The 19,067-nt window shown below is 35.3% G+C and overlaps 1 protein-coding gene across 8 annotated transcripts in view; it reads right to left on the bottom strand.

The window, feature by feature from the left end:
* Window positions 1-19,067, bottom strand: part of LOC129921226 (SLIT-ROBO Rho GTPase-activating protein 1-like) — a 747,084-nt gene that overhangs the window by 517,354 nt on the left and 210,663 nt on the right. For all 8 annotated transcript variants that reach the window (XR_008773488.1, XR_008773486.1, XR_008773487.1 and 5 more), the window contains 2 exons: window positions 6,726-6,867; window positions 6,574-6,663 (listed from right to left, as the gene is read on the bottom strand). Coding sequence is in view for 4 of the 8 variants with exons in the window: in XM_056002959.1 (XP_055858934.1) it covers window positions 6,574-6,663; window positions 6,726-6,867 (232 nt within the window). In the remaining 4 variants the exon portion in view is untranslated. The remainder of the gene's footprint in view (window positions 1-6,573; window positions 6,664-6,725; window positions 6,868-19,067) is intronic.

Here is a 19,067-nt window from a genome sequence, read left to right as displayed (position 1 = left end):
AAGATAATAACCTAAAGTTAAATAAAATTGAAGGATTTTAAAAAATTCTATCTTTCAATAGGGTAAATAGGGGTAAAACAAAATTTCAAAAAATTGGCTATTTTCTAAACGCGACAATGTAAAGAGTTAAATTTTTTTTATCAATAGATAAATTTATTGCAAGATTGACAAGGGTATTGAAAAAATCTGAAAAATTTCAAAACCATGCTAGGTATAAATGGTTTTCTAAAACTAAAACATGAGGTAGACCTATGACAAAGTAGTGATTATAGGTAAGGGAATTTTTTTTGACAATTTTAAAAACGTCATTCGAAAGATAATAAAAAAAAAGTTAGGGGTCTGATACGGATTTTTTTTTAAATCTCTGCGTTTCGAAATATGAATTTTTGAAAAACACCTACTTATTTTGGGGTATTTTTGGGTGAGTTTTTATTTTTTTAATTTTTTTGTAGCATTCAAAAAATCTCAAGCTTATAGAACATGTAGTCTATGACTGTGCGCATACATGTGCAAAAAATTGGTATTTCAAAATGGTTTTTTACCGAATAACGGGAAAAACAATTTTTTTTGTCCCAAGTTTTTTGACCTTTTTTAACCGTTTTTTATTTTTATATTTTTTTCTTCAACAGATAAATAAATGAAATTTATATTGTGGATAGATAATAGGACTATATCTGTGCAAAATTTAAGTCAATTTTGTAGTCACAATTTTGAGATAACGGTTAAATAAAGTTTTATTGTTTAACAGGTTCTATCTTCTGATCTAAAGCAAATAAAAATTTGATTTAACTTAATTGAGCATCCTGATGATGTTACCTCTCATTTGGTATATCACACATAAATGTTCATGTTCATTCACTACAAGCTACACAATGTTAAATTAAAAAACTTGCGAAATAACTCAAAACACCTGTGGAGATCTGTTGCACACAACCAACCACCAGTGTGCGAAGTACCGTAATCTCAGTTTGGAATTTCGACATGGCTGGCTTTATAAAATTCTAACTTTTTATAGACATCGCAGAAATAAGATTGAAACGTCATATGAAAGGTGAAATAATGAGCTTTTACTGATATAAAATGTTTATAGGTTGTCATTGAAAAAAATTAATTCAATAGCGTGAGAAGATAAAATTATATGTTTTTTTTTGCTTTTTTTGATGAAAATTGATCGAGTTCAAAAAATTCTAGCTTAAAAATTATCAGCTGTATGGCTTCTTGTTTAATATTTTTGTCTGCCTCTTTTCTGCCATGAAACTCCTTTAAAAAAAAAAAACAAAACCATCTGCAAAAAAAATTTAACCAGGTCCCAGAGCCCATTTAATTTTTACCAGCTGAAAATTTTTTATTCACCTCAATAGTGTCAAAAATTTTATACAGTGTTAACTATTTAACGTAATTCACACACGGCCTAAGTGTAAAATTCTGGCCTTTGAAAAAGGTATAATTCATAACTGTAAGTGCTGCTGTAGTTTTTTAATATTTTTTTTGTCATATTTTAGAAAATTTCCCCTCCCGCCTAAACGGGGGATTTACACCCCCCCCGCCCCTTAAATAGTAAAAAATGATTGTATTGAACTCCTCTATGAAATACCGTTATAAATTCTTGTCGCCTAAGTTCGTACTCTTGCCTGGCTATATACCGTATACCAGGCATGTCAAACTTGCGGCCCGCGGGCCACATGCGGCCCACAACAGGAAACTTTGCGGCCCAGTCAATATTTTTAATAATTTTGAGTTAATGTTAATAACACTGGTCGGCAACGGATATAGAGCAAGAACCAAACCCTACTTTTCGAGAGGAATTTTGTGTGCTGAGTCCAAATCTGAAGTCAAAATTTCACTGGCACGTCACGTTTTTGAAATAATTGAATATTAATAGGTCAAAAACGCGTGTTTTTGGGTACATTTGACATCGAACTACATCACCGTTAATTTTTTTTTTGTAAAACTACTTATGCAATCTCAAAACGCCATATCAACACGTCCTAAAGGTATTAATATTTTTTTAAAATTATTTTTTTTCTCAAAGATATTGAAAAAAGAAAGGATCCTGCACAATTTGTATGGGAAGTGGCCCTCGGTGAAATTGTCTGAAATTTTAGTATGTTGTTCTCTTGAACCCCCTGATCAAAAGTCGGTGTGGGCAGAAAGTCGAAAAATGGACAGTTTTTAAGATAACGGGTTTTTTCTGATGACTATCTCAAACCTTTTATAAGGGATAGTAACTCTCTATATTGTGTTTTGATCAGGGGGTTCAAGAGAACAACATACTAAAATTTCAGACAATTTCACCGAGGGCCACTTCCCATACAAATTGTGCGGGGTCCTTTATGATAGATATCTCAAAATCTTGATTATTTTTTTCAAAGTAATGAATGGGTTTTTGAATCAAATTCCATCTTGCGTCTTCTGATTTGGACTTATAAAGAGCAACATATTACGGAAAATATATATTTTTGACTAAACATAAAAAAAACTCAATCAAAAATTAGTTTTTGAAGCTTTATAGCGAAAATAGTGATGAGTATAGCTCAAAAACTAGACGTGATAGAAAAAATCTGTAAACAGTTTTGAATTCAGCACACTAAAGTCAATCAAAATCACCTTATAAAATTCTTGATTCCAAATTTTTTTGCCGACCAGTGTAATTTAGATTTTGTGTCCACAGCTCTCGACATACATACCTCTTTTTTTTTCTAATCAACAAATAAATATTGAACATGTACTTAAAAACAAAATCACAAATTTTGTTAGATCCCGTGGCTTAAATCGGGGTAAGTTCTATGATTTTTTAAAGTGAGTTAAGCTATGATTACACGGTCAACGAAATCGGTCAACGCGTTGACTCTCTGACGTCACAAAAAAATCCATATTTTCTCTGTCATCCCACCGTCAATGTTCACAGTGTCAATGCATAAAGCGTTGACTATCACACTATTGACACTATTGCGTCAATGTTGTCCCAAATTACGTTGACGCGCAGGTGTGTCAACGTGACGTTTACTTATCAGAGTCAACGCATTGACTCGTAAAACTTTGATGATCACACGGTTTGACCCAAAATAAAAAGTCATAAACGTCAAAAAAGAAATTTTTTGTTGAGGAAATAAAATAAATATTGGAGTTTATTAATGTATCTACATAATTATACATTATAAATGTACATAATATATATATAATCACAACGTGTTTTCAATTATATACAAAAAATCAAGACTTTGCAATAAATATATATTTCCGATGGTGTTATCCTTTAGACCCAGACATATATTCCAAGGCGATTGGCCTAACTTCAGCGCTAGTTTTTGTATCATCAAACACTGTGGTTTGGATACCTATCAGTTGAAGCTTCTCAAATTTCCAATCGTCACGATTGTTCTTCCATTTGAGAAGATGTTCTTGATTACGAGGTATCTCTTTGCTGGGACATTTGCTTTTCTGTTCCTCTAATCGTTGTTGGTGTTTCAGTTTTTTCTTCAGTCGAACTGTGAGTTTCGCTTTGATATTTTCAGGCTTCTCACTTTGAACAAGTTGTTCAGCGGTACACGGAGAAAAATGAATCTAGTATTTTATACTCCATATGACTAGTAAGGAAATTAAAGTAAAAAGCCCTAGATTTTAAGTAAAATTTACCTTACGTATTGAACATTTCTTGGCTCCGTAAAGTAATTTTGACAAGAAAATTATGGTGAACAGGATAAAGTAGTACAAACTTTACCTGTAGTAATATTTTCTTTATGTAAGGTAAAATATATTTTCAACTAAAAAATTGTATCACTATTTTTACTTTAAAATTCTAGTAAAAAGTATTTAAGTGTTTCTGGGTGGATTTTGCAAGTTTTACCTTACAGTACAGTGTCCTAGATACAAAAAAAAACTCATGGTGACATTGAAAAGTGCGCCATTTCGCTTTCCATTTGTGTGCTTTTTTTTAACATAGTTGAGTGTTGAATAATTCTAGAAAAAGTAAGTGCAAATGTCTTTTCCATTTGTTTTAATAATTTGTAGTTGAAAAATTATTAATAAATTAAACTATTAACAAAAACAAACAATAATTGTTTTCTTTGAAGCCTCCAATGGAAATGATTCTTTTCATGTCGACGAGTTTTAACATGAAATGCCTAATGGAGGAGCACTATTTCAAGGACTCAATAAAAGAGGATTATATCTTCGATTTACTGGAACGAAGTCTCACACCAGAATTTTACATCATGATGTGTTTTTTTTTTTTCTTTTGGAAAATATAATTTTTTCTTTCAGTACCTATTTTCTGTCTTATCTTGAGCATCGTTTTCTCCGTAATTGCGGCTGGGATATTCTTAACAAATTAAGGTAATTTCATATTATTAATAATAGTTTCCTGTAGAAAATTGTAATGCATGAATCTACCAATATTGTAATAAAATAAAAGTGATATTGAAAATTATTGAAAAACATAACTGGCTCACTTGCTTCATACTAAATGGAGGGAGAAGTACGTGTTACCTAAGTTATGTTTTTCAATAATTGTTATTATTAATACTTTTATTTTGTTATAATATTGGTAGATTCATGCGTTACAATAATTTCTTTAGGAAACTAACATTAATAATATGAAATTGACTTTATTTCCTCATACATTATTTACCTTCCACACCAGTTCAAGTTACTTTAAAAAGAAGTATTTTCAGCCTTACAGTAAGGTAAAATATGTACCTTACTTCTAGTAATTTTTGTTTGAAATTCATAATAAAAAAGGCTTTACTGTAAAGTAAATCAGAAGCTACGAATTTACTAGAACAGTAAGGTAAATTTGATCTTATTGGGGAGTCATCCCTATATTGACTTTACATTATAGTTAAATGTACCAGAAATAAGGTGGTACATGCCTTATTTTCTCTCTGTGTAGGTTCTCGAAAGAATTCATTTTCAGCGTCATCGTCAACCTTTGCAGGAGATTTTTGTTTTTTGTGCTTCTTTTGATCGGTTACAATCAGGCTGACTGCTTGGCCATTGGATTCTATATTAGGTTTTTTCGTAACATTCTTTTTGGTGGCAGGGAGCTTCCTTGGATCTGTTGTGGGTGGTGATTTCTTTTTTTGAAACATCACTTTTCTCAAATTTGTTGTTCTTTTTAGGACTTTTGGATATTTTTAAGCAATCTTCGGGTGATTTAATTATTTTAGCCATCGTCGATTCGTATCAAATAAAAATCAAAACAAAAAGAAATAAACCGAACTCGTTGTATAACTAAAAATGTTTTTGGCATTATGTCGGCTTTAAAATTTCAATATTTTTTTTAATACAAAAAACCCTGTCAAACTGCTACGATGACACGGTATTAAATTCTGCCTGGTCAACGCTGGGACAGGGTCATTGCGATGACACTCAGTCCTAAAACTCCGTCAACGCGTCCCAGTGGCATTGACAGAGAGATTACACGGTCATCAAAAATAGTCAATGCGTTGACCCAAAAATGTGTGTCAACGCGAGTGTCATCGTACTCGTCAACGCAATGACAGCAGTTTTCGTTGACGATCACACGACGTGACACTCTTGGGACAGATTGTGACGTCATTTTTACGTCAGAGAGTCAACGCGTTGACCGATTTCGTTGACCGTGTAATCATAGCTTTATAGGAAACGAATTTTCTGATTTAAGGTTTGAGCAACTAAACGATTCTGGGTCTTGGTAAATTTTTTAGTTTTTGATGATAAAAATCTTTACACCAACATGTACTATTGGAATAGTTGCAGAGTTTATAAATCATCATACCTAGATGACATCTAGTAGATGTAGCAAAACATAAACTACAAGAAAAATTCATAATATAACGAACATGTAACCAAGTTATAGCAATCAAATGAAACTTACCTCTTTTGGGACACCAGAAGAAAAACGAGGATTTAACTTTCCTACATGCAATATGCCAAATTTAAGTTAATTTGCAACATGCGTCCCGTCGATCAAAAATACTCCACAAAAAAATCTAAACTTAAAAACTAAAAATGAAAAAGGCTTGCAGGATTATGTTCTCTTGATTTTCTTTGTTTTTTTTTTTTTCATAACATAGAATAAATGCCGATTAATAAATGGAAATGGAGGCAAGCGATTTTCAGTGTGATTCGTTGTAGATGTAGGTTTTAAATCGTTGAAGTTGGTATACCCGATTTTATATGTAAGTATTTTGTACAATTGAAAACTGCCATATAAAATCGATTGCGATTTTCAAAGTAAGAACAAGGTATGTACATGGCGATACGAGCATAGTCATTAAGAAGAATGAGTTACCTATAAGTTTCAGCCTAACTAACCTTGGTCTGAGAAAAAAATGGTCGATGGAAACTTTAATGTTATCATTCTTCCTGGTTTTTCTTTTATAAATTTGTTTTATAAAAATGTTTGTTAGTTTTTTATCTGCGGCCCATACAAATTTTGATCTCTCTAGGCCCCTCGTAACCATTGAGTTTGACATGCCTGCCGTATACCCCTACGCGGCCAAATACACGTATATATCTCAGGCGACGATATTTTTTTATTTTCAATTGTCAATGTAAAAACAAATTGTGCCGTACATATACAAGAGTTACCTGATTTAAAGTATGAGTTGTGGTTTTTGCATATAATTTCCGCAGTATTCGCAAAACTTCAACATGTGTTTCGAAAATGAACTCATAAAACTAAAAAAAAAGAAAAGAATTAATTCTTAGTTTGCTAACATTTGAAAGCTGTAGGTACCTACCTTATTGTATATTTGTCGATTTCTTTCAATATTTAGCATCATTTCCGCGTTATATATTTCGGATAAAAGCTTATGATCAATAGATAGGGAGTAAGTTTCTTTGATTAATAAGTTCCAGCAAGAGTATTTCGTTTGGAAAGAACTAGTGATTAAAAAAATATTAAAAAAGAACTTTAAAACAGGGTTGTTTATTTGGTTAAAAAATTATAAAAGAACATTGAAAAAGTATTGCCGATGAAATCTTATGTTATGTGTTTATAAATACTATTATGTTCCGATGTAATCAACTTTAAGTCTTTGCTTCAATTTAAGCGGATCTACTGACTTTTTTCCATTCTCAAAATCTGCTTTCTGCTTCACACTTTGGATACATTCGTGAGATCTGCTTCACTTTAAAAAAAATCTTCAATGAACTGGAGCAAAAAATAATAGGTAATGGAACTTTAAAAAAAGTAAAAATAGAAATTGAATTTTTAAAGAAAAAAATCTTGAGCGCCGCACCACCTGCTGCACCACCGCCGTTTGCAGGAATTTTTGCCGCACCCACCGCCGCACCACGACTGCAGCACGTCCGCACTATTTCATTTTGAATGAAAAATTCGGTGCACGACCGCCGCACCACGACTGCAGCACGACAGCACTATTTCATTTTGTATGAAAAATTCGCCGCACCACGATTCATAATTTTGGAATTTTGGAAAAATAAAAAAAAAAAAACTACCGACGAGAAGGAGATTCGAACCCGAGCACTTTCAATTAGAAGCCCAACGCTTTAACCACTCGACCACCAAGTCATGTTTGCATGAACTGGCAAGTTGTTACTTAAGCCAAAATAACATTGAAGACGACTTAAACATTTGTATAAGTACCAGAATAGAATTTTTTTCAAACAAAATTAAATAGCGCGGACGTGCTGCAGTCGTGGTGCGGCGGTCGTGCACCGAATTTTTCATTCAAAATGAAATAGTGCGGACGTGCTGCAGTCGTGGTGCGACGGTCGTGCACCAAATTTTTCATTCAAAATGAAATAGTTCGGACGTGGCACAGTGCGGCGACTAGTGGAAAAAAATCAAAAAAAAAAAATTGCCAAAAATGTGGAGCAAGTATGCCAAATTCAAGGTAATTAGTCTGAGTGAATGAATCAACAGTTAATTTATGATAAAGTTCAATCTTCTGTCGTCAGAGATGCTCAGAAGATCAATAAAAAAAAAAAATAATGAGAGTAAGATTTTTAGTTAACGGTCAAAAGAGCATTTGTTGAAGAAAAAAAGAACATATGATATTTTTTTTGCTAGATTCATATTCAGGAGAGAAAATATAATTATTCTAACTGCATTATTTTTTTTTTTGCATGTAAATTTATATTTTTTTTGAGAGTCCAAATCAAAGCTTCTTTGTGCGTGTTAAGTACTAACTTCGATAAGCTATATATTTTTGGAGGGGTCCGATGGGAAAAAAGTGTTTTTATTTAAAGAAAGTAAACAATTATACCTTTTAAAAAAAGTAAGTTTTTTTTGCAGAAGCCTGCTCTTTCTCTTGCAACAAGTGTTTGTTTACGAGTATTTTTTACATAATGTGTTCCGCTAGGGAGCTTTTTGATGCTTGTTTTTCCAACCCAACAGCCCGATTGCGTGGTGTTTTGCAGTTAATGAAGTCAAAACTAAATATGCAATCAAATTTAGAGCCTGAAAATCAAGAAATCTTAGCAAAACACTTGTTTTTTTATTTTTTCCCGAATTCCCATACAAACAAGTTCCTGGATTGAATAATGTATACAAAAGTAGGCGTGGCAGGGGGCGAATAAGGTCGACACTATTTTGTATTTTTGAACTCGCCTAGATAATCAAATTTCTTCAATTTTATTCAAATTGTGCAAGCCGTTTTCTAGATATAAATATGCACACTCAGGAGTGGGCGTGGCAGGGGGCGTGGAAATTTCGCTAAAGTTTGTAAAACGTGTTGTAATAACATTTAAAAACAATTTTTTTTCCAAACTCAACTTATTTTCAAAAATTTGATTTTTTTCCAACATCTCCATACAATCGACGCACTGTGCGTGGTGCAGTCGTGGTGCGGCGGCGTTGGTACAGCAAATTTTTTTCATATTTTTCATTTTTTCAAAATGAAACGGTGCGGACGTGCTGCAGCGGTGGTGCGGCGGTTTAAAAATTTTTGATCATAGTCAAAAAGTGCTGCGGACGTGTTGCAGCGGTGGTGCGGCGGAATTCCATTTCTATTCGGGAATGCCTGCAGGATTTTACTCCCGGGGAGTTAACAGGATTCGCTGTAGATTCGCATTGGCAATGACGAATGAACTATGTATATAACCGACTCCTGTGTCTACGTTCTATAACATATAATCCAGTCAAATAAGGGTTTAACCTCGGAATGAATGTTAGTAGAAATTTTTTTTGCTCAATATCTACCTTTTGCCATTCTATAACATATCTCAAAAGTCTAGACAAATCTCATGTCCGCTTGTCGCGATTTCAAGGTCAAATCGCGAAATGGAGATTTTCAAAATTAGCAAAAATAGGCTATGGTATTATATACACATATGATACATGATTTCAATGTATTTTTTAATGCTGAATCTAAAATCAAGGCAATCTGACGTCTCTGAAAAAAGTTATACCTGTTTTTCATCTTTCAACCCATATTATTATAACAGTTGCTAACTTACTACCGAAAAACCCTTAAAAGTAATGGTAGCGGAATCATATTTTGCATGAGGGTTTTCATATCCATTTTCATTAAGAATCAAAACAATGCAATGCAAAAAAACATATATAGCTATGACAAAATGGTATTTTTTGAGAAAAGGGGAAATTTTTGGATGTGCACTAAAAAACATCCTTGTACAATCTTGGAATTAGTGCTATAGGCTAATTTTTTTGTTTCTATCTTTGTTTGGATATTCTATAACTTATGTCAAAAATCTTAAAAAAATCTCATGTCCGCAAGTTCTAATTTTCCAGGTTAAACTAAGTTAAGTGCAGATTTAAAAAAAAATAATAAGAAAACTTTAGATTCTTATATGTATACCAACATAACCCATTCCATTTCAAGGTATTTTTTAACGCTGATTCCAACTGATCCCTGAAAAGTAATCTACCTTATTCATGTTGATCTGACAGAAATATCTGAAGAGTAGTTTTTCAATTTTTTCAAATCTGCACCTTATCTTCAAACCAAGAAAATTAGGACTTGCGGACATGAGATTTTTTTTAGATTTTTGAGGGTAGTTAAAGAATATCCAAAAAAGGATTAAAATGAAAAAATTAGCCTATTAGCACTTATTCCTAAGATGAACAAGAAACTTCTTTAGTGCATATCCTAAAATTTGCCCCTCCATAAAAAAATTCCATTATTTCGTAGGTATATATATTTTTTGTAATGGATTGTTTTGATTTTTAATAATGATGGATTCTAAAATCTTCACGCAAAATTTGGTTCATCTACCATAACTTTTAAGGGTTTTTCGGCAGTAAGTTTGCAACTGTTATAATAATATGAGTTGACAGATGAAAAACAGAGACGTCAGATTGTCTTGATTTTAGATTTTTTGGAATCAGCATTAAAAAATACCTTGAAATCATGTATCATATGTGTATATAATACCATAGCCTATTTTTGCTAATTTTGAAAATCTCCATTTCGCGATTTGACCTTGAAATCGCGACAAGCGGACATGAGATTTTTCTAGACTTTTGAGATATGTTATAGAATGGCAAAAGGAAGATATTGAGCAAAAAAAATTTCTACTAACATTCATTCCGAGATTTATTTGACTGTATTAATAGGCGAGAACTTCTCGCATCGAAAAATTTTGAAACAAAAAATCAAAACTTTTGTGTACCTCCCGAGTAAAAATGGAATTCCGCCGCACCACCGCTGCACCACGTCCGCAGCACTTTTTGACCGCCGCACCTACGCTGCAGCACGTCCGCACTATGATCAAAAATTTCTAAACCGCCGCACCACCGCTGCAGCACGTCCGCACTATGATCAAAAAAATTTCTAAACCGCCGCACCACCGTGCAGCACGTCCGCACCGTTTCATTTTGAAAAAATGAAAAATATGAAAAAAAAATTCGCTGTACCAACGCCGCACTGTGGGACCAAACGATGATAATCATCTCAAAATTTCATAACTTTTTTGTTTCTCAATATTTTTTTTTTTTAAATTTTGCAAAAATAAACTACAATGTATATGCTTCAACATGTAATAAAAATCAGAACTAAAAAAATTATGTATTTTTTTATTATAATATTTTCAAAAATAGAAATTATGAAAAATAGCTCAAATTCATCAATTAATGGCTTAATTCATGTACAAAATTATATTTTAAGTCGTTGTAATTTGTGTTAAATATAAGTGAAGTTATCCTGGATATAAGAAAGCAAAAATTGAAAGATTATAAATTCAAAAAAAATCATACGAATGAAAGATAATATAAAATTAATTGTAGGTAGAATTTATTTTATAAGGCCGTGTGTGAATTGCGTTAAATAGTTAAATCTTGTAAAATTTTTGACACTATTGAGGTGAATAAATTTAAATTTGAGTTAAATTTTTTTTGCAGATGGTTTGGTTTTGTTTTTTTTTTTTTATTAAAAAGGAGTATCATGGCAGAAAAAAGGCAGACAAAATTTTAAACAATAAATTCTTTTTTTGAAATTATTTTGTTCACCTCAATAGTGTCAAAAATTTTACAAGATTTAACTATTTAACGCAATTCACACACGGCCTAAGTAAGAAAATAAAGCTCGGCAAAAATCCTTGTATCAAACCCTCCTAGTGGGTGCCGGGCGGTAATGATCACCACAGTTTTTATCTTGTGCGTTTTTGGCAAGATAGGGATCAGCTAAGGTCAGGTTGCATAGCTGTGTTGTTCCTTAACTCCTCAATAGTTAAACAACCAGAAATGCAATTTTACCATCGATACAAGGTTCCCAATTTTCAGTGGTGGGGTGAGCGCTGTCATAATCCGTGCCGAAGAAATGGAAGGCTGGGGGATAAGCCAGTCGAGAACGAGCTCTTTCGGATGCCTTGGCAGGATTCGTCATAATTTTTGCCTTGCCCCGGTAATCGGCTCTGCCGGGGTGACCTTTCCTTTCCGACCTACTCGTGGGACTTCAATTTATATTTTCAAATTTAAAAATGGACAATAAAGACAAGTCAGACATTACGACCTCCGAGATGGAAGATGAGCTTCTGGCCTCGAGCCAGGAGACAATCGGAGGCTGTTCAGATGATGCTGGAGGCACTAGCATCTCTGAGCAACCTTCAAAAACTGGAAGTGCAGGCGGTACCAGCGGTACCCCTGTACTTCGACCCGCAATAAACCGAATAAATCCTTCGGGTAGCAGAGTCAGCCAAAGCCATGCTACCCGGCGTAAGAGAAGATCAGCAAGTTCGCATCGGAGAGCGGATTTCAATAGGGCATCCTTCATTCTAAGCAAGATTGCTTTAAATGAGGATAAGATCAAATACGGGAAGATTGTTGAGGAGTACAACAATCTTCTCATTGAGCCAAAAAAGTCCGTTAAGAGGATTAGATCACCTGAGGAAGCCAGTCCTCCTCAGAAAAAGTCTAAAGCAAACGGCACCAACAAGAAAGCACCATCTCAGGGAGCGGCGCAATCGCGCACTTTTAGTGAGATTGTCAGGGACGATCTTCAAGTGGCGGTTGTAGATGAGCTCTCCACTGACAACAGAGCTCTGATGTCGGTGTGGAACTCCATCGAGGCTAAGCTTTCTGAGCTGGTCTTTCTATATACCCTATCTGCTACTGAGGGACCCTACCCAAGTTTCGACTCTGGTGAGATGCTCAGGGGATACAGGGTAATCAAGTGCGAGGATGTGTTCTCTAGGGATTTCCTTAGTAAAAGTGTAGCTGAGGTCAGCAACAAATGGGATGGCTTGAAGCTCAAGCTTATCCCAGCTAAGGAAATTCCAAGACAACCACTGGCTCGCATTTGGCTGCCCCTCATGAGCATCAAGCCAAGCGGACCGGAGTTGATCCGCAGTCTTCAGAAGTTAAACCCGCTGATTCCTATGCATGACTGGGTAGTCATTAAGGCTGAAGAGCCGCAGAAGAACAGCGCGTCTTACCTTCTGAGGATCTGCGAGGTCAGTCGTGGGGCTCTCGAAAAAGCCGATTTCAAGCTACGTTTTGGCATAAGGAATGTATTTTAGCTAAAAAACACTTAAAAGCTTTTTTGTGTCCTAATCTTAGCACCTCTGATTTGACCGTTGTCAAATTGGAGGGTTCAAATACTGAGGGTTTACTCTTGGCCTCTGCGTACATGGCACACGACCAGCAGTCACCGCCGGAGGAAGTACGCAGGCTGACAACACAAGCCAGTACCATGAAGACAAGCCTACTCATCGGGTTGTGACGCAAATGCACGTCATACTCTGTGGGGTAGTTCTGAGATCAATGAACGAGGTGAGTCTTTATTTGATTATATCATTGAAAATAACCTTTCTCTTTGCAATAGAGGTACAACTCCAACCTTCACTTTCCCGAGTTCGGGAAATTATGAAGGATGGGAGGATGTACTAGACATTACCTTTATAAACAACTACTCCAATCTGCAGATAGAAAGCTGGAGAGTATCCCCTTTAAAATCCTTTTCAGATCATAGCTGGATTCTCTTCCAACTCAAATTTGAAACTAAAACCCCACCCCCTTATAGAAATCCCAAAAGAATTGACTGGAAGAATTTCGGTCAAGTTTTTAGTGCAAAAATACGCACTATACCCAATCTGAGTACAGATACGGTTGAAGATCTTGAATCAAAGGTTATAACCTTTAAAAGATCGATGATCACTGCCTTTAAAGTCTCGTGTCCGGTGAGACATAGCAGCAAAACATTTCCTCCTTGGTGGAATAAAGACTTGTCTAATCTGAGAAAGATGACTAGAACAATCTTCAACATCTGCCACAAATACAAATTTTATCAACCCTATAAAGATTGCTTAAAAGTCTATAAGCGTACTATAGCTTCAACCAAAAAAGAAAGCTGGGAGGAAAACTGTCATTCCATAGAAGATATTAAGGATTCCGCCAGGTTAAGCAAGGTTTTATCGAAAGAACGTTCTAACCCCTCTTTCTTGATGAAGTCAAAACTAAATATGCAATCAAATTTAGAGCCTGAAAATCAAGAAATCTTAGCAAAACACTTGTTTTTTTATTTTTTCCCGAATTCCCATACAAACAAGTTCCTGGATTGAATAATGTATACAAAAGTAGGCGTGGCAGGGGGCGAATAAGGTCGACACTATTTTGTATTTTTGAACTCGCCTAGATAATCAAATTTCTTCAATTTTATTCAAATTGTGCAAGCCGTTTTCTAGATATAAATATGCACACTCAGGAGTGGGCGTGGCAGGGGGCGTGGAAATTTCGCTAAAGTTTGTAAAACGTGTTGTAATAACATTTAAAAACAATTTTTTTTCCAAACTCAACTTATTTTCAAAAATTTGATTTTTTTCCAACATCTCCATACAATCGACGCACTGTGCGTGGTGCAGTCGTGGTGCGGCGGCGTTGGTACAGCAAATTTTTTTCATATTTTTCATTTTTTCAAAATGAAACGGTGCGGACGTGCTGCAGCGGTGGTGCGGCGGTTTAAAAATTTTTGATCATAGTCAAAAAGTGCTGCGGACGTGTTGCAGCGGTGGTGCGGCGGAATTCCATTTCTATTCGGGAATGCCTGCAGGATTTTACTCCCGGGGAGTTAACAGGATTCGCTGTAGATTCGCATTGGCAATGACGAATGAACTATGTATATAACCGACTCCTGTGTCTACGTTCTATAACATATAATCCAGTCAAATAAGGGTTTAACCTCGGAATGAATGTTAGTAGAAATTTTTTTTGCTCAATATCTACCTTTTGCCATTCTATAACATATCTCAAAAGTCTAGACAAATCTCATGTCCGCTTGTCGCGATTTCAAGGTCAAATCGCGAAATGGAGATTTTCAAAATTAGCAAAAATAGGCTATGGTATTATATACACATATGATACATGATTTCAATGTATTTTTTAATGCTGAATCTAAAATCAAGGCAATCTGACGTCTCTGAAAAAAGTTATACCTGTTTTTCATCTTTCAACCCATATTATTATAACAGTTGCTAACTTACTACCGAAAAACCCTTAAAAGTAATGGTAGCGGAATCATATTTTGCATGAGGGTTTTCATATCCATTTTCATTAAGAATCAAAACAATGCAATGCAAAAAAACATATATAGCTATGACAAAATGGTATTTTTTGAGAAAAGGGGAAATTTTTGGATGTGCACTAAAAAACATCCTTGTACAATCTTGGAATTAGTGCTATAGGCTAATTTTTTTGTTTCTATCTTTGTTTGGATATTCTATAACTTATGTCAAAAATCTTAAAAAAATCTCATGTCCGCAAGTTCTAATTTTCCAGGTTAAACTAAGTTAAGTGCAGATTTAAAAAAAAATAATAAGAAAACTTTAGATTCTTATATGTATACCAACATAACCCATTCCATTTCAAGGTATTTTTTAACGCTGATTCCAACTGATCCCTGAAAAGTAATCTACCTTATTCATGTTGATCTGACAGAAATATCTGAAGAGTAGTTTTTCAATTTTTTCAAATCTGCACCTTATCTTCAAACCAAGAAAATTAGGACTTGCGGACATGAGATTTTTTTTAGATTTTTGAGGGTAGTTAAAGAATATCCAAAAAAGGATTAAAATGAAAAAATTAGCCTATTAGCACTTATTCCTAAGATGAACAAGAAACTTCTTTAGTGCATATCCTAAAATTTGCCCCTCCATAAAAAAATTCCATTATTTCGTAGGTATATATATTTTTTGTAATGGATTGTTTTGATTTTTAATAATGATGGATTCTAAAATCTTCACGCAAAATTTGGTTCATCTACCATAACTTTTAAGGGTTTTTCGGCAGTAAGTTTGCAACTGTTATAATAATATGAGTTGACAGATGAAAAACAGAGACGTCAGATTGTCTTGATTTTAGATTTTTTGGAATCAGCATTAAAAAATACCTTGAAATCATGTATCATATGTGTATATAATACCATAGCCTATTTTTGCTAATTTTGAAAATCTCCATTTCGCGATTTGACCTTGAAATCGCGACAAGCGGACATGAGATTTTTCTAGACTTTTGAGATATGTTATAGAATGGCAAAAGGAAGATATTGAGCAAAAAAAATTTCTACTAACATTCATTCCGAGATTTATTTGACTGTATTAATAGGCGAGAACTTCTCGCATCGAAAAATTTTGAAACAAAAAATCAAAACTTTTGTGTACCTCCCGAGTAAAAATGGAATTCCGCCGCACCACCGCTGCACCACGTCCGCAGCACTTTTTGACCGCCGCACCTACGCTGCAGCACGTCCGCACTATGATCAAAAATTTCTAAACCGCCGCACCACCGCTGCAGCACGTCCGCACTATGATCAAAAAAATTTCTAAACCGCCGCACCACCGTGCAGCACGTCCGCACCGTTTCATTTTGAAAAAATGAAAAATATGAAAAAAAAATTCGCTGTACCAACGCCGCACTGTGGGACCAAACGATGATAATCATCTCAAAATTTCATAACTTTTTTGTTTCTCAATATTTTTTTTTTTTAAATTTTGCAAAAATAAACTACAATGTATATGCTTCAACATGTAATAAAAATCAGAACTAAAAAAATTATGTATTTTTTTATTATAATATTTTCAAAAATAGAAATTATGAAAAGTAGCTCAAATTCATCAATTAATGGCTTAATTCATGTACAAAATTATATTTTAAGTCGTTGTAATTTGTGTTAAATATAAGTGAAGTTATCCTGGATATAAGAAAGCAAAAATTGAAAGATTATAAATTCAAAAAAAATCATACGAATGAAAGATAATATAAAATTAATTGTAGGTAGAATTTATTTTATAAGGCCGTGTGTGAATTGCGTTAAATAGTTAAATCTTGTAAAATTTTTGACACTATTGAGGTGAATAAATTTAAATTTGAGTTAAATTTTTTTTGCAGATGGTTTGGTTTTGTTTTTTTTTTTTTATTAAAAAGGAGTATCATGGCAGAAAAAAGGCAGACAAAATTTTAAACAATAAATTCTTTTTTTGAAATTATTTTGTTCACCTCAATAGTGTCAAAAATTTTACAAGATTTAACTATTTAACGCAATTCACACACGGCCTAAGTAAGAAAATAAAGCTCGGCAAAAATCCTTGTATCAAACCCTCCTAGTGGGTGCCGGGCGGTAATGATCACCACAGTTTTTATCTTGTGCGTTTTTGGCAAGATAGGGATCAGCTAAGGTCAGGTTGCATAGCTGTGTTGTTCCTTAACTCCTCAATAGTTAAACAACCAGAAATGCAATTTTACCATCGATACAAGGTTCCCAATTTTCAGTGGTGGGGTGAGCGCTGTCATAATCCGTGCCGAAGAAATGGAAGGCTGGGGGATAAGCCAGTCGAGAACGAGCTCTTTCGGATGCCTTGGCAGGATTCGTCATAATTTTTGCCTTGCCCCGGTAATCGGCTCTGCCGGGGTGACCTTTCCTTTCCGACCTACTCGTGGGACTTCAATTTATATTTTCAAATTTAAAAATGGACAATAAAGACAAGTCAGACATTACGACCTCCGAGATGGAAGATGAGCTTCTGGCCTCGAGCCAGGAGACAATCGGAGGCTGTTCAGATGATGCTGGAGGCACTAGCATCTCTGAGCAACCTTCAAAAACTGGAAGTGCAGGCGGTACCAGCGGTACCCCTGTACTTCGACCCGCAATAAACCGAATAAATCCTTCGGGTAGCAGAGTCAGCCAAAGCCATGCTACCCGGCGTAAGAGAAGATCAGCAAGTTCGCATCGGAGAGCGGATTTCAATAGGGCATCCTTCATTCTAAGCAAGATTGCTTTAAATGAGGATAAGATCAAATACGGGAAGATTGTTGAGGAGTACAACAATCTTCTCATTGAGCCAAAAAAGTCCGTTAAGAGGATTAGATCACCTGAGGAAGCCAGTCCTCCTCAGAAAAAGTCTAAAGCAAACGGCACCAACAAGAAAGCACCATCTCAGGGAGCGGCGCAATCGCGCACTTTTAGTGAGATTGTCAGGGACGATCTTCAAGTGGCGGTTGTAGATGAGCTCTCCACTGACAACAGAGCTCTGATGTCGGTGTGGAACTCCATCGAGGCTAAGCTTTCTGAGCTGGTCTTTCTATATACCCTATCTGCTACTGAGGGACCCTACCCAAGTTTCGACTCTGGTGAGATGCTCAGGGGATACAGGGTAATCAAGTGCGAGGATGTGTTCTCTAGGGATTTCCTTAGTAAAAGTGTAGCTGAGGTCAGCAACAAATGGGATGGCTTGAAGCTCAAGCTTATCCCAGCTAAGGAAATTCCAAGACAACCACTGGCTCGCATTTGGCTGCCCCTCATGAGCATCAAGCCAAGCGGACCGGAGTTGATCCGCAGTCTTCAGAAGTTAAACCCGCTGATTCCTATGCATGACTGGGTAGTCATTAAGGCTGAAGAGCCGCAGAAGAACAGCGCGTCTTACCTTCTGAGGATCTGCGAGGTCAGTCGTGGGGCTCTCGAAAAAGCCGATTTCAAGCTACGTTTTGGCATAAGGAATGTATTTTAGCTAAAAAACACTTAAAAGCTTTTTTGTGTCCTAATCTTAGCACCTCTGATTTGACCGTTGTCAAATTGGAGGGTTCAAATACTGAGGGTTTACTCTTGGCCTCTGCGTACATGGCACACGACCAGCAGTCACCGCCGGAGGAAGTACGCAGGCTGACAACACAAGCCAGTACCATGAAGACAAGCCTACTCATCGGGTTGTGACGCAAATGCACGTCATACTCTGTGGGGTAGTTCTGAGATCAATGAACGAGGTGAGTCTTTATTTGATTATATCATTGAAAATAACCTTTCTCTTTGCAATAGAGGTACAACTCCAACCTTCACTTTCCCGAGTTCGGGAAATTATGAAGGATGGGAGGATGTACTAGACATTACCTTTATAAACAACTACTCCAATCTGCAGATAGAAAGCTGGAGAGTATCCCCTTTAAAATCCTTTTCAGATCATAGCTGGATTCTCTTCCAACTCAAATTTGAAACTAAAACCCCACCCCCTTATAGAAATCCCAAAAGAATTGACTGGAAGAATTTCGGTCAAGTTTTTAGTGCAAAAATACGCACTATACCCAATCTGAGTACAGATACGGTTGAAGATCTTGAATCAAAGGTTATAACCTTTAAAAGATCGATGATCACTGCCTTTAAAGTCTCGTGTCCGGT

This window comes from Episyrphus balteatus, chromosome 1, assembly GCF_945859705.1.
Source record: "Episyrphus balteatus chromosome 1, idEpiBalt1.1, whole genome shotgun sequence".
Taxonomy (NCBI): Eukaryota; Metazoa; Arthropoda; class Insecta; order Diptera; family Syrphidae; genus Episyrphus; species Episyrphus balteatus.
Note: the sequence above shows the minus strand (reverse complement) of the source record. Positions and strands in the feature narration are given on the sequence as shown.